General features: G+C 42.1%; 3 protein-coding genes across 4 annotated transcripts; 1 reads left to right on the top strand and 2 right to left on the bottom strand.

Annotated features, from left to right (window-relative positions):
• The first annotated feature begins 395 nt into the window (after positions 1-395).
• On the top strand, positions 396-3,538 carry echdc3 (enoyl CoA hydratase domain containing 3). The gene is made up of 6 exons (XM_063905489.1): positions 396-567; positions 1,697-1,818; positions 1,906-2,003; positions 2,185-2,385; positions 2,837-3,015; positions 3,160-3,538. The coding sequence occupies exons 1-6, from the start codon at positions 431-433 to the stop codon at positions 3,311-3,313; spliced, it is 891 nt and encodes a 296-aa protein (XP_063761559.1). The 5' UTR covers positions 396-430; the 3' UTR covers positions 3,314-3,538.
• A 676-nt stretch (positions 3,539-4,214) lies between these two features.
• si:ch211-214j24.10 (uncharacterized protein LOC558894 homolog) lies at positions 4,215-9,075 on the bottom strand. Its single transcript, XM_063905490.1, has 4 exons — positions 8,844-9,075; positions 5,999-6,739; positions 5,626-5,658; positions 4,215-5,059 (listed from the first exon to the last, which is right to left on the bottom strand). Exons 1-4 carry the CDS (start codon positions 8,857-8,859, stop codon positions 5,010-5,012), a joined length of 840 nt encoding a protein of 279 aa, XP_063761560.1. The 5' UTR covers positions 8,860-9,075; the 3' UTR covers positions 4,215-5,009.
• Positions 9,076-9,232: 157 nt separating this feature from the next.
• Positions 9,233-15,899, bottom strand: LOC134879546 (zinc finger protein ZFP2-like). 2 transcript variants are annotated; one of them, XM_063906110.1, is made up of 8 exons: positions 15,668-15,899; positions 13,147-14,229; positions 12,166-12,368; positions 11,992-12,084; positions 11,781-11,876; positions 11,588-11,698; positions 11,322-11,445; positions 9,233-11,208 (listed from the first exon to the last, which is right to left on the bottom strand). In XM_063906110.1, exons 2-8 carry the CDS (start codon positions 13,184-13,186, stop codon positions 9,722-9,724), a joined length of 2,154 nt encoding a protein of 717 aa, XP_063762180.1. In that variant the 5' UTR covers positions 13,187-14,229; positions 15,668-15,899; the 3' UTR covers positions 9,233-9,721. The 2 variants fall into 2 exon arrangements, with proteins under 2 accessions (XP_063762180.1, XP_063762181.1); XM_063906111.1 differs by lacking the exons at positions 13,147-14,229; positions 15,668-15,899 and having other exon boundaries at positions 11,781-11,886; positions 12,166-12,366.
• Between the last annotated feature and the right edge of the window lie 130 nt (positions 15,900-16,029).

Here is a 16,029-nt window from a genome sequence, read left to right as displayed (position 1 = left end):
CCCAGTGACTATAAAAGGTTTATTTCTACCTGTTCACAACACTCTACCTAAACTCTCTTAGTCTAAAAGGGAAACCTTCTTGGTAGCTACCATAAAATCTAAAATATGTAATGTGCTAATTAACATCTAATATGTTCTCATAATAAAGAGTGCACATTTAGTAGTGAATGCATGATAAGAACAATCTAGAATATTTTAAAATATATGTAAATAAGGAAAAAGAAATCAGATTGTTTAAAAAAATAATATATAAAAATTACAACATACAAATATTTTACATTTATAGTTCCAACACAGCAATTTCTAAATAAAATCTAAATCTAAATGCTTTTGTTTACTATGGGTCAATACGTTCTCTTACGTCACATTACGTCACCCTGACGTAGTCTCACCCGGAAGTGAGTTTGAGAAGGTGACGCAGAAGGTAAACATGGCCCGCAGACTCCTCTGCAGATCTGTCGGAGTGTTCCAACTCAGCAGGACTTCAGTACCGCTCACAGGAACTCGGTTTCACTCTCAGACAGAACCGGAACCGCTGACGGTGAAGCAGCAGAACCACGGAATCAGGTGCAGTCAATAAATGTGCCCGACGCTCTGGTTTCCAGGTTAACAATACCATATTTATGCAGATAAAATGAATAATAACACGTTTTATTAGTTCAAAAAGCACGTAATTCCACATGCAATTATCTTATTGTTCATTCAGCTTATATGTTATTATTTTAAAGTCATGTTTTTCATAAAAAGTCAATATTTGTCCCTGGCTCCTCCATGCGTCAGTGCAGTTAAATCCACGTTTTCTTATTCAAGGTCTGGTTGTGCAACTCATCAATTACTTTGCATACTTCTAAATACTTTAATTTATAGAAATATATCATTATTAATTCAAAGGGAGACAGTCAGTAGGTGTATTTCTGGTATAGTAGGTGCATTCATATCATTTTGAGGTACTTCTAACACTTATTTAACCCTCCATATCGGCTAATATTGCACTTCTGTGTTGATGTACTTACTTTTCAGCTATAATTACGAGTTACCTAATAATATATTACCTAAATAAATAATTACAATACCGAAAATTGAATTAAACTTCCAAATACTGTGAAAATAGTTCAAATGTTCTTAACTTTTAACAAGCCCAGCTGTTACATTTAAGTGCATGAATTAAATGGTTTTTTTCTGCACAAATTGTACATTTACTTTTGAATATAACAGTATGAAGTTAAGTTCATTTCCCCCCACATGTACTGAAGCAAAAGGATAAATGCATGTCACCATTAGTCACATTAGTTTACATGTTCCTGCAGACTCCTACAGTACCATGCAGTGTTCATAATAAATGTACCCTTCATGACTGGATAAACATTAAGAAGTACATTTCTGAACAGTTTTGTCTAAACGTACGAGGAAGTGGAACATAATCTCTGCTCAAACAGGTCGTACAGGTTAGATTATACAGTTGTGTTCTTTTTTTGACTAAACCTGGAAAGCATATACCTTTTCCTCACCTAAGAATATCTGTAGTTTTAAATATTGAGTTCAAAGCGACATTAGGGCATTGCTTTATCTGTTGTCTCCTATTTTATCGATGCCTTTCCTACCCATTTATAACGCTGTCCTGCAATACCAGTGTAACGAAGAACTTCTGTAACAAACAAATACACAAGTAAAAAGTTAGTTCATCATTTTTTCCCAGGAGAATAATATTGAACAATCCCAAGAAGAGGAATGCTCTGTCTCTGTCCATGCTGGAGTCCCTCAGAGAAAACCTGCTCACTGACGTGGACAGCGATGACCTCAGAGTGGTCATCATATCAGGTAAGCATCATAAGTGTGTGTGATTGAGAGAGAAACAGGGGGGTCTTGCCTTGTAATGTGTGTGTCGTTGTGTGTTGTGTGTGTCAGCCAGAGGTCCAGTGTTCTCCTCCGGACATGACCTGAAGGAGCTGACGTCGGCTCAGGGACGAGAGTATCACACCAAAGTGTTTCACACCTGTTCAGAGGTGAGTCTCTTCGCCTCTTTATATTTGCTCCTGTTTTTATGAATGAATTCCTGTTCTACCCCGAAGGAAATCCCTCGGATGTGTAACCCTTCTTCCAACAAACCTTATTGAACTAGTTAATAAATCCTCTGTTTCTATAATCTATCATTTATTTACTAATTATTCATTCATCTGTCTCCAGGTAATGACTCTCATTCAGGACATCCCTGTTCCGGTCATCGCCATGGTGAACGGCGTTGCCACGGCGGCCGGTTGCCAGCTTGTGGCCAGCTGTGACGTTGCTGTGGCGACGGAGAAGTCCACTTTCGCCACTCCGGGGGTGAACGTCGGTCTGTTCTGCTCCACGCCGGCCGTCGCCATCGGTAGAGCCGTGCCCAGGAAGGTGAGTATTTATAAAGAGTATTGCTTTTTCCTCAGGAAACAAAAACCTTCTTAACTCAACTCACGAACTGTCTCAAAGATAATAATGGTTTGTGCTCAAAATGAAATCTTATGGCATATTGTTGTCAAATGACTTCCCTATTATTATTTATTCAAACAATTTTACATTGTACACAGAGTTTACTCACAAAGAGATATTCATATACATTTACAAAAAATAAATGACTGATTTATTATTTCACATCAAAAAAAAGCAAATAAAATAATATTAAAAAATAAATAACAATAATTTCATTTAACAATAAAATACTTTAAATAAATTAATACTAAATTACTAAATACAATAAAGGACACGTCCCACAAATGATTTATTTATTTGAATTTTCTCTCTTGAGTTAGCAGCCTTGGAGAATCCACTTTCCAGTCCTGATCGCTTCCCTCTTTTTAACCAGGTTGCCATGGAGATGCTGTTCACAGGCCGTCCCATCTCGGCCCATGATGCTTTGCTGCACGGTCTGATCAGTAAGGTGGTGCCGGAGGATCGTCTGGAGGAGGAGACGTTAGCCATCGCTCAGCGGGTCTGCCAGGCGAGCCGACCGGTCGTCGCCCTCGGGAAAGCCACGTTCCAGAGGTGAGACTTTAAAGAGGCCCTGTTCTGCTCTTTCCTGTAGTGTGTTATATAGGTTTGTGTGCATGTAAATGGTCTGCAAAGGCTAGAATCCCTAAGTTCCAGATCATGGTGACATCACTATGTCCTTTTGTTTTTCCTCCTCAGACAAATGGCTCAGGGTCGAGACGCAGCGTACGCCACGGCCTCCAGAGTGATGGTGGACAACCTGGCGCTGAGAGACGGGCAGGAGGGGATCCGAGCGTTCATCGAGAAGCGAAAACCAGTATGGAGCAACAAGGCAGAGAAAGCCCACGACTGATGTGCTGATGACTCAGGAGTTCCCCTCCCTGGTGTGGGATAATGAGCACCAGTCTCCAGCAGATGTGAGGGCAAAAATCAGGAGGATCGAGGTGGGAATTGTTGATCCATTGTGCCTTAAAAGCTTCGGTGTGGGGAAGAGAAGGAAAACCATCTCTGAGAACATGCACTCACAAAGCTGCTCTGTATTTGTATAATTGTAAATACAATAAATAAGATTACCAATTCAAAGAAGTACACTGTCATTATTTCCCACTCTTTTCAACATACTGTGACAAACTCTTACGGGCTTAAAGTGCTGTTGTATTTTCCCTGTGTTTAAACTGCAGGCGATCCAAGTACCACAGCCTCACAGCTGACTCCTGAAATAGTGTGTGATTAGAGAACACAGTGTTCCAGGTTCAGTCCAGACGACAGCGCTCACTTTGTGCCAGATTGTCCAGACAAGCGCCCTGATCGCTCAACCCGTAAGGACTGTGAGGTGACTTGCTGATTATTTTCTACCTCTTGAAATCAAGACTCCCAGCTTAAACACAAGAATGAATTGAAGTGCCTCTTGTAACCTAGAAAACATGTGAATCTCTGATCTGATTTAGTTAGGAGGCCTCTCCAGCGGCAGTGAGAGATACAGTGTGAAATAGAGATGCGTTTCCCCCGGTCTGAAACCTAGCAGGTCTGGCTGACCTCCCTCAGTGGCTGGCTGCTCACCACCTGAAGCTCAACTGTCCTTTACTTCTAGTAAGTGTGACCCAGTTACCCCTCAGAACTCAAACCCTGCATGTCTGGAATGAAGGAAAACCCCTCCTTAATTTAAAATGACAGGAGAACTGTTTAGTTATCCGTCAGAAGGCGGAAGGCAACAGATGTGAGCATCATTAATAAAAAGACTTAAATACAACATGTCAAGTTTATTCATTTTATTAAGCAATACTGTTCACGTACATTCCTCCTTCTCCAGTGTATCTTTTTTTTAATTCAATATATTTTTTCAAAAAGAAAAAAAAACATGGTTAGATCCCTCATGGATACAGGAGTAACATCGGCCCGGTTAGGGAACGAAATAAAAACAGAAATGGACACAGCATTAGGATCTGACGGGGTGGACTCCGCTGTGCTCTGACTACACCCCCCCTGTAAACTGATGACATCCTCTGCATACATGAACCGGAGATCCCAAACAGGTACGAGACATTCTTCCGTGTGTAAAAGGGGGAAGGAGAGGGGGGGCACTAATTGCCCTGCTGAGGGCACACAGGGGATTGGTCACAATTGATTTTTAACAAAGTGCTTGATTGACCACTCGCTTTACAGAGGACAAAAACAAGGAGATAAAACGGCAGCTCTCAAAAGGAAAAATAAAGGATGGGGGGGGGGGGGTAAATTAAGTTACAGCTTTTGAAAAAGATTGTTTTTAAAAAACACCAGCTCTACACACACACACACAAGCTAAAAATGTAATGAGGGGGTGAACAGCTCTGATTATTTAAGGCAGGCTCTCTGTAAGGCGTTAAAAAAGTCCATCGCTGTGAGCTCTCAAGAGTTAGTCCAAAGTGTCTCAGTGTGGCTTTGCGTGAAGACATCATCCTGAGTGCAGTGTGTGTGAACGGGACTCGTAAATGTGTCCATCTTTACATGTTTTAATGTGCATGTGTGTGTGATGTGTGTGTTGATATATGCTTTGGGTTTTATTCACACGGCTAGGCTGGGTGCTCCTCGGGGTCCTTGTACCAGACGACCTTTTTCAGACCTGCAGAAACACAAGGAAGGGGTGTCAACGTAAACAACGCACCAACAAACAAGTGTATTTGTGTGTGTGTGTGTGTGTGTGTGTGTGTGTGTGTGTGTGTGTGTGTGTGTGTTTGTGTGAGAGAGAGAACACACTGTTTCTGCAAGACTTTCTGGTGTGGTAAATCAAAGCGTAATGGTGATCTACTGTTAGAGCCCTTATATCTGCAAATATCTTTAGATTAAATTAACTTCATTATTTGTTTTTGTGAATTAAACCTAAGTCTCTCTCTGGAGATCTTTTTGTTGTATTGGATTCTACTGAGATCTACTTTTGCTGCCTCTAAATTAAGTTAGTTTAAATTGATCGTTTGTGATTATATGCCGCCTCGATTGCGACAAAGGTAAGTGGCTTTTTATTTTAGAAACAGACTAAAACTAACTGGACGAAGTTGTCCGAACTCTGACTAAAGCTTTGGGGAAATTTTGAGACATTACAGCCTGGACCTGATCTGGTTCAGGCAACAGATCTTTAAATCAGATCAGATTATTCTTGTTATTGTGAGTGAGAACATTGAGTCAACGTACCTTTTTTCTGTTTGTTACATATAGCGTTCCATTCTGAGGAGAGAAAATAGAGAGCAGGATTAATGAATTGAACCATTTTTAACATTACATTTAGCAGTCGTCGTCCAAAGTGCAACCATGAAGAAACAAACTCAAAGGAAGAATCCTGCAGGTACACTTCCTGTCTCTAAGCCCTTACAGATTAAGTGCTCCTGCATTAGCCTCACTTAAAGCCAGACATTTTTAAGTGCTACGTGCAGAAGAGAGATTGAAACAGCGGAGCTTTCAGTCTGTGACGGACGCTTAATCTCTGCAGTATATTCTGTCAAATATCTCAGAAGTCTGCAGCAGAGGATCTGTAAATAAAATAAATCATCTGACAGGAGCGGCTCACCTCGACTGTGATAGTTCAGAGCTTCCACTAGGTGGCGACAGCTGAGCAGCAGCTTCCCGTTGCTCTCGTCCTCTTCTGGGCGTGTGTTGGGGGGAACAGAGGTAGCGATTGTGGGCGTTTCTTCGGGGGGCGTCTGTGGGTCTGCTGACTGTTGGGCGTCTGTGGAGCCGGCGGCGGGTCGGTTCTCTCCAGCCGGCTTCGCCTCGCTGATGAAACTGAGCCCCCACTGGTTCTGCAGCAGGACGCCGATGGCCGGGCGGTCCTCCTCCAGCCCTCCGCTGGCCACTCTCGCCTTCACCTTGGAGGCGTAGCTGACGGCCGGCTGCAGCTTGGCGGGGCTGTCCTGCACCGGGAAGGCGGGCGGAGGTTTGAGCAGCGACAGACTGTCCTCGACCCACCGCTCCTTTTGGTGGACCTTCGCTGCTCGGCCTACCCCCTTCTGGCTCTCTCTGCGGAGGCTTCGGCCTTTGTGCTGCTGGTTCTTGTGCTCTTTGTCTCTACTGAAGGTGTGAACGTGGCCGGGTCGGATCAGGTCGCCTTCGGGTAAAATGGTCCGGGGTAGTGGTTCGTCTATTCCTCCAGAGATGCAGCCTCCACCTCCTCCACCTCCTCCGCAGTTCCCAGAGCCAGGAGACAGGCGACGGTTGCGAATGTGAGGCTCTGGGTTTGTGGCTGCGACGAGGACTGCTGGATCGCACAGAGTGTCGGACTCACACACAGGGTTGCTAGCTTCCCATGTACCTGAAAGAGAGGAGGAGTAGGACGTCAAATATCTGCTGAATTAACCGAGTATTTGTAGGTTACAGATGTAGATGCCAAATAGTCTACTCTCAACAGAACACGTTATGCAAATACGAAGCAGTCTGGGGAATGCAGTTTCTTAAGAATGTGTTTGAATATTTCTGCATTCTGTATTTCTGAGACAGTCTGTGCAAAAATGCTATGATTGGAAAGCTTAGTTTAGTCTAATTATATGCATGTTTAATTGTGTTAGTGCTCTCATAGTAGTGAGATCAGTCACTGACACACAATTTTCCCTTAAATAATGGACTATTGCGAGCTCTGGGAAAACCACAGCCTCATCTTATCAAACTTAAATAAATGACATATTTTTTTCCTCTGTAGTTTTAACAGTTACAATTCTATGTAGGTCAAAAGGCAAGTCCTTTACACATGTAAATACTTACTCCACAAACCATGCATATATTATCTAGATATGACGAACATCAGAAACATGATTCAGTTCTTGGGGACGATAACGCTACCATAAGCTTGGACTGACAATTAGAAACACACAACTATACACACCACTGTCCGGCTCTTATTTAACTACAGTGAGATTCTTGTCGACACAGTGAATAACACACTGTAAATTATTATGCGTGTTTCACTCCACGAGACTCTTCACTTTGCAATGGATCATAAAATGATTTCCCCACATGACATCACATGGTTACTCCAAGCTACCTTTGCAATAATATAAAGATACCACGGTATTAATTGACAGTTATCATACGATGTAAATGAGAGTATCTATGGTACTGAAAATAATTTACATGGGTGTGTGTGAGTTTAACAGAAGCAGGAGCACCTACAGTATGTTCATTATAGAGAAAATACTCATTAGGTTCAAGCTTATATGTATCAGTAAGTAGGATCCTGTACTTGAGTAAAGTAGAAGTACTCAGGTCTTGTACTTGAGTAAAAGTAGAAGTACTCAGGTCTTGTACTTGAGTAAAAGTAGAAGTACTCAGGTCTTGTACTTGAGTAAAAGTAGAAGTACTCTGATCTTGTACTTGAGTAAAGTAGAAGAACTCAGGTCTTGTACTTGAGTAAAGTAGAAGTACCAGAGTGTAGGAATACTCTGTCACAGTAAAAGTATTCTAAATGTTCCTCCAGTGAAAGTAGAAAGTACTCTCCTCTAAATGTACTTAAAGCAGCGACAGTAAAAGTAGTCATTGTCTGATTGGTCCATTTCAGAATAATATCTCTGATATGTTTTATAATGATTGATCATTAAAGTGTTCTCAGAGCTGGTAAAGGTGCAGCTAGTTCTAATGGCTTTGTATACTGCAGGGTAGCTGCTGGATTTACTCCAGGTGAACTAAAGTCTGATTTAAGGGCAGATTATATTTACCATCATTAATCCAAATCTGCCTAGCAACTAAAGGGATTAAATAAATGCAATGAAGTAAAAGTACAAAGTAGGAAGACATTGAAATACTCAACTTAAGTACCTCAAGTTGTACTTAAGTGGTGTACTTAGCTACTTTACACCACAGGTCATTTATAGTCTTACATAACCTGTAGGGTCACAAACACGATTAAGAAAAAGGACACACTCGGCCTGGACAGCGTGCTGCTCCAAAGCGCTTCATATTAAAGCAAATGGAGAGGGTTACTAATGCAGGCTGGCTTTATAAACAGCCTGACATAAATGTAATTATACATACACACTGCTCTGGATTCATCCGAGTCCATAACAACATGCAGGGATTTGTTTTTGCGGTGTTGGCAGCTACCAGTGTTAGCAAACTTGAATTAGCATCGTCACGGTACGGCAGTGAAAACTCGACATTTTCATTCATAAACCGTTAGGACATTTTCATTACAACGTAAATATATCCCATTGTCTGTTGTCGTCGAGGAGATAGCTATACATTTTCCACCACATCGTGAAATGTACAGCTAGCTTAGCACGTTAGCCCAAGTTTCGTAACCCTCCATTCAAAAAGCGGCTAACATGCTAAGCTAAAGTAGGCTAACACCGTCGCCAGGACAACAAAACAGCCGTTGAAAGTGAGGCGTTTTCGGTCACTAGTGTCACAAAGTGGTCCAAACTCACCTGTTTTAATATGCATGTCTTTTCGTGTAGCGTGTTGGGAGAGTTTAGCCCTGGAGAAACTTTTGTTTACAGCGTTCAGATGTCGACGGCTCACTGGATAATAAAGTCTGTGCTGTGTCACCCGGAAGAGACACGAGAATGTGGGTGGGACCGGAAGTTGGTGTAAGATAAGCGGCGCGGCGGGAAACTTGGGAGGGAGTTCTTATTTTCAAACCTGACTTATGGAACCCCCATGTGACAGCCACGTGGTAGCAGTGATTGGAGATAATGGGGATGTTTTCCTTTGGTTGGAAGAAGTACTCAGATCTTTAAGTTAAAGTACACAAGTGTTGGAATACTCTGGTCTGCATTCAAACGTTTACTCAAGTAAAAGTACACAAGTATTGGCATCAAAATATACTTAAAAGTACCAGAAAGGAAAGCAGAATGACCGTAATTCAATATATATTATCACATCACTGTATAATTGGTGATTAAAAAAGTAAATTCTTGAGTAAATGTGAAGCTACTTCTTTATTTAACATTTGGTCTGTTGAATCCGGTTGCATACTACCCTTTCACGTACTCAGTATAACATTTTATTTCCAGTAGTATTTAAAAAATACTAAGTTATTTTATTTTGAAAGTTAATAATGCATGTCATGTGCATGTCACATATTCCCAACATGCATTTTCTAAAACCAAATGAATGCATCAAAACATTAATGGCTTCTTTCTAAAGTCCTGCTACAGCCTTTCACCAAGAGTCACAGAAATAGAGCCAGTCCTATTTTGGCTGGGGTAATAAAAACCAAATTATCGATTAAATACATTTTATTTTTATCTTAAAAGATAAAGCGGCACTCGTCATCCTTCATAAATCCTTCGCTCCTTAAAGCTCAAACACCAAATGACTCCTGGACTACCTCCTTCTCCATGTGAGTCTGCACGTGTCTCTTGAGCCTGGTGGAAGTGGAGAACCTCTTCTTACAGAACACACAGCTGTGAGGCTTCTCCCCGGTGTGTGTCCGGATGTGCATGTTGCGGTCGGATGAGCACCTGAACCTCCTCTCGCAGTGGCTGCAGGGATACGGCTTCTCTCCCGTATGAATCCGTCTGTGGAGAAGCAGCTCCCCCGATGTGAGGAAGGTTTTCCCACACTGCGAGCACCGATGCGGCCGCTCCCCGGTGTGAGTCAGATTATGTCTGATGAGCGAGGCCGACTTGGCGAACCTCCTTCCGCATCGACTGCACGCAAACGGCCGCTCTCCTCTGTGGGTGTTGAGGTGTTCGCTCTGCGCTCGCTTGGTTTTGAAGCTCTTGGTGCACTGAGGACACGAGAACGGCCTGCAGTTGCTGTGGCTGCGCTCGTGCCTTACCAGCTCCCCATGGGTGAGGAACGTCTTCTCGCAGGTGCTGCAGCTGTATGGCCTCTCGCCTGTGTGGATCCTCTCATGGCGGGTGAGGCTGGACAGTTGCGTGAAGCTCTTGTCGCAGTAGGAGCACCGGAAAGGCCGCTGTCCGTTGTGGGTCAGCAGGTGCCGGTTGAGGATCTGCAGCTGCGTGAAGCTCTTTCCGCACTCGGTGCAGGGGAACGGACGCTCCCGGCTGTGGATCTGCTTGTGTTTATTCAGAAGCCAAACGTGTGTGAAGCTCTTCCCGCACTCACAGGGAAACGGACGCTCCCCGGTGTGTTTCATCTGGTGTCTCTTCAGGTCGGACGCTCGACTGTATATCTTCTCACACGAGGAGCATTTGTACTGATGCCTTATCAAATGCCCCTGCCTGTGCCTCAGACGCTCCAGGATGCTCGCAAAGCTCTCGCCACATTTCTGGCATTTGTACTGCCCAACCTCCTTCTCCGACGTCTCCTCTGCCACCACGACCTCTGCCGATAAGAACAAGGGCGGGTTGCAGGTCTGTCCGCAGGCGGTTCTGTCAAAATGCAACTTAAGCAGCCCCATCTGCGTGAACTGTTTGCCGCACTTGGAGCAGAGGAAGGGCCGCTCTCCGGTGTGAATGCGCTGATGCCGGGTCAGATCCCAGGAGTTCTTGAAGCTCTTGCTGCAGCCGTCGCAGTTGTACGGGCGCTCGCCGGTGTGCGTCCGCTGGTGTCGAGTCACGTCCGAGGCACGGGTGAACGTTTTGCCGCACTCCAGGCACTCGTGAGGGTTGGGTCTGTCGTGGATGGGGAACGGCTTCGGGAATTCGGGACGCTGAGGCTTCTTCTTCTTCTTGGAGACGTTAGATGTTTCTGCAGCTCTCTGACGCCGGTGCTGCTCGGGGTGACTCTGCTCGATGTGCTGCAGCAGGAAGGACTCCTGCATGTGGAAGAATGGACACTCTGAGCAGGCAAACACCTGGGAGGACATCTCCACTGTGGTACCTGAGGAAAACACAGAAAACATTTTGTTATCCCCCTGTCTTCCCTGTTATTCCCACAATATCCCAGTAGGATTAACTGTATTTGATCTAGTGTGGAAAGTAGATGATGTAAACCTTGTTCTCCGAGGTGCTCGAGGCATTTGTGGTGCTGCAGGAGGGAGCTCAGGTCGTCTGGATTGGAGAGCGTCTGCAGACAGTCCTTCAGAACAGAGGGGGCCGACGTCAGCCAGGACACCGTCTGTGTATACAAGAGCAGGAACAACGTGATCATACAGTAACAACGCTTACCTGTTCACCTGGGATGTCTCCAATTGTGTGTATAATAACAACCTTTATTCACAGTGCATGATTCATGTTAAAACTGCTGATACGTAATGTACCTGACTGAGGTCTGGTACCGGCAGGAGCTTCTCCAGTTTACACAGAAACTCCCACACAAGGAGCTGCATGTCTGAGTCGTAGCAGGGACCGTACTCTGTTGGGAAAACCTCCTGCAAAGACAAAGAAAGCAATTAATACCACAATGAGAAGCTTTTAAAAGAGCCAGCTGGGTTTAATGTGAAGCTGCATTGCCTGGTAGAATTGCTTCCTCTCTGCCGGGTCTTTCAGGAGCGTTTGGACAAGCTCCACAAAAATGGCCTCCTCTGCATCCACCTCTGCATCTCCACTCTGAAAAACACTATCAGGGTTATCTTTAAAGAAGACGGACTCAACACTACTGTAGGTGTGTGTGTGTGTGTGTGTGACAAGGTCTTTTTAAAATTGCAACCCTGCTCTCACTTACTCCTGTGTGTCCTGGCGGGCGGATTCGGTCCAGGTGAGGCTGAATGCACAACATGTCGGCTGTTTCCTCATTCCTGCACAACTCCAGAACAGTCTGAAGAACAAGAGAAGAGAAAGGCATCCCTGAGCTAGACATCATTGTACAATAATCAACATTTGTGTGACCTGCACTCACTTTGGCTCTCAGGCGCAGAAGCAGTTTCCCTCGCTGCTTCGGGTCCAGCAGGTCCGGCACCGTCGCCGTCACCAGCGTCACAAACTCATCCAGCCTCTCGTAATCCAGAACCTCTCTCCGCTGAGCCACCTGCCACATGGCTGCAGAGAGCAGCCGCAGAGGAGGGATCAGCAGCCGCAGGGAGGACAGCGGCAGGAAGATATCTGTGGAGACGTGTGGTCAGAACACACCTTTCAGAAGCAGCTATGGAAGAGCCTTTACTTCAGTACCTGTCCAAACACTTTGGTCTTAAAATACTCCAACCCAATTGTATACGGTGCATAGTTGTTTGCTTGTAATACTATCCTCTGGTTGTTTTTCTTACCTTTGATCTGTCTTAACTGTGTTTATGTATGTACACCAAGGCAAATTCCTCATGTGTGTAAACCTGTTTCTGATTCTGCTTACAAGCAAAACTCCTGAATTCCAAGTTTACTTACAAAAGTACAAGCTTCAAAATGTACAAAAAAGTAAAGGTAGTCATTTTGCACAATGACCAGTTTCATAGTAATATAAAATACATTAGTTTAGTCAGGTAAATATACTGTAATAATCAAAATAAATAGTACGTGTCATGCAGAATTGAGCTTTTCACAGTATTTTATTATTATGGTTATTATATCACCCTGTTTTTCTACATTAAGAGCATTTAAGTATTGTATTTCGTCCAAACCAAATTAAGGTACTACAAAACACTGTGTAGATTAGTAGTGATATACAATATCGGCATCTTATATGTACAAAGTAACTGTGAGTGTTTAAATAAATGTAGTAAAGCACGAGTATATCAACATGTATTTATTCCACACTTTCTTTAAAAAGCAATGCATATGCTCTTACATCAAATCAAAGTTGCATTAATGTGTTTGCATAGCATGATAGCTAGCTGCTAGCTGCTAGCTGTTAGCTGCGACATAAACATGAATCCTCCAATAAACGGACCTGTGTTTTCCACTGGATATTCAGTGCCAGTCGTGTCCATAATGAAAGCAAAGTAACTTTCAGAAGTCCCTGAGGAAACTGCTTTAAGCTTGCATGCTATTGTTGTTAGCTTCTAGTCGACCGGAAGCACATTCGCAACCTTTCAAAATAAGAGCTTAGAGACGGATACACACTAGGTGCTATTTTTCAATAATGTCAAGGTACATTTTGGAGCTTTTTCCACATCATTACAGCTGTGGTAAATGAGATAGCTATCAAAAAGTGCCAACTGTCCATAAGTAGACAATCAAAACACATTTTAAAGTTCTTTATTCAAAATCAAAGCACTTTTAAATCATTTTAAAGCACATTAAATTAAAGCAGGAATCCTGCTATAATCAACAGATGATTAAAAAACACAAATGATATATATCTTTTTTATTTAAATTACATTTGTCATATATATGGATTTACTTGGGATTATCTAAAGTAGTCATTAGATAATTCATGTTAGCAGTAGGTGGCCTGTCCATCATAATCCATCTGGTGAATTAAACGGTGTATTAATGGTTGTTGTTTGTGTATTGAAATGTATTATCACTCCTTAATGTTACATAGGTATCTTTTATATAATAATACATACTTCAAAATGCATGTTAATGTGTTTGTATATGCTGTACCTAAGCAAGAAATAGTCACGATGAGCACATACAAGTAAAACATTTTATTTCCACTACTTCACATGTGCAAATTTTCAAGATGTGCAGTAATCAGTTTCCAGATCATCACGATTTTCTCCGTGGTGTGCAGGTAAGCTCTGTGGTGTGATCACAGCAGGGATCATCATATGGGCCATTGTCACTTTTCATTAAAACAACTTGAAGTTAATCTCTTCCCGGCAGGAACAAGGGGAATCCATCCGTGCAGAAAGACCGAGCGCTGTGCGTCAAATGTCTGGTGGAGGCGCAGGAGGAGCCACACGTTCTGACTTGTGGTTCTAGTCCAAGTTTTGGGAACATGGGATGTGATATCCTCAAAAACATGGTGTTGAGGTGGGTTGTTAGCATTCCTGACAGCAGGGACTCTTCTCTCCAGGGGAAACACCTGGAAAGGAATGTTGAAGGTTAAAAGTCAGACATAGAGCTGTTTGAACAGACTACAATACTTTTCCTCCAGGATTTATTGCGATATTTTCAGTGGTTTTACAAGCAGACCAATACTAATGCAACCTTGGAGTGTAAGAAACTACTTATAAACTTAATATTGTGAAACCATGTTTAATTAAACCGTGTTGATTCTAAAAAGCACTATTGATTTTTATTAAAAGTTATAGAAAAGCTTAATATTCAACATATATTCATTTGTATATTGCTCTAAAGTTGGCTTACAGGGGCTACTTGGATCGGATAAAAAAGAAGCACAAACTTTTACTAAGAATTTATGGATATGGTGGTGTGAAGTTTACCCAAAATACTAACTTTTTAATTGTTTTAATAGCTGTTTATAATGATTGTAACCTTTGTTTCATGATGCACGTTGTACTGCATTTTAGATCATTTACTGAAACAACCCTCATGATAAAGGAAATTACCAAACTGATCATCAGTCGTTTAATCAGGGGACGTTTAAACAATAATTCACTTGCATCAGAGCTGAGGGGATAGGAAATTGATAATTGTCTAAATATTAAATGACTTGTTTTGGTATTTTTTAAAGCGAGAATACCAAACATTTGTCCCAGCTACTTCTGGTTTATTTGTTGTGTTGACATTGCTAGTATTTGAGCAGGATGGACACAGTCTGCGTCCTGAGGCCAAAACGTCACTTTATCCAATTCCACTGTATCACTTAATTTAGTTTATACCTATTTTATTTTTATATATGCTGCTAAATTGCACAGTGTGTATTGTTGTATACCTACATATTAACTGTAATTGTATTGCTTTTACTTAGTTTATTTTATGTTAGTCGGATTTGACCTCTCACTTTGTCCTGCAACTGTTGCACAGCAATTTCCCTCTGGATAAATAAAGCTTCTTGAATCTTGTTAGTGTTAGCTTACTATTTAAAGGGACAACTCTTCTGGGGTCTGTTGAACTGAAATACAATTCTGAGGTGGGAGGTTTGTTCTGTACTTGAGTATTTCTATTAAATGCTACTTTATACTTTTACTTCACTACATTCTTAAAAGATTGAGCTACTTTCAACAAACTGCATCTCTTAAAATTCAGCTGGTGGACTAATCATTTTAATATATTACAAAACAGTCCATAACAACTTAATGCCACAGTGCCACATACATATAAGTATATACCCACTTTCTGCACAATGAGTACTACTTTTTAATACTCATTGTAGCCTGTAATACTTTCGTACTTTCACTTAGTATTTTGACAGTAATGTATTGGCACTTTTACTTCTCCAACTAATGCAAAATAGTGACAAATAAATAGCTTTTTAACATTAGCTCTAAATTTGATCCACTTCCGTATCCGCCCTCAGTTACAAAACGTTATCTAGAAACTTCTCATCTCCAACTCACCTTTTCTTACGGGACTATAAAATACATGACGAGGAAAAACGCGATGTCAAAAACCACGAACAACCAGAAGTCAAACCAGTATGAGTGTTTGGGTAAAGATATGGAGTTCTCTTTAGATTTAAACATTTTAAGTTCTTTCTCTGACTTCTCTGGTTCCATCTTTCGTTCTTCTTCGTTTGTTCTCTATTTCTTCTTCGTCGTCTGCATTAAATGGCGGATTGATATGCTCACCTCATGGCACATCACCATCTACCGTATCGGAGTATGAAGAGCGGGATCTAGTTTCTTAGTTTTTTGTAATAAAATGGAAAAAATAAGGTGTGTATATTAATTAAAAAGGCAAGAACGGGTATTATATTATG

Source organism: Eleginops maclovinus, chromosome 17 (assembly GCF_036324505.1).
Source record: "Eleginops maclovinus isolate JMC-PN-2008 ecotype Puerto Natales chromosome 17, JC_Emac_rtc_rv5, whole genome shotgun sequence".
In the NCBI taxonomy this organism is placed as follows: domain Eukaryota; kingdom Metazoa; phylum Chordata; class Actinopteri; order Perciformes; family Eleginopidae; genus Eleginops; species Eleginops maclovinus.
This window is presented reverse-complemented; position numbering and strand designations above follow the sequence as displayed.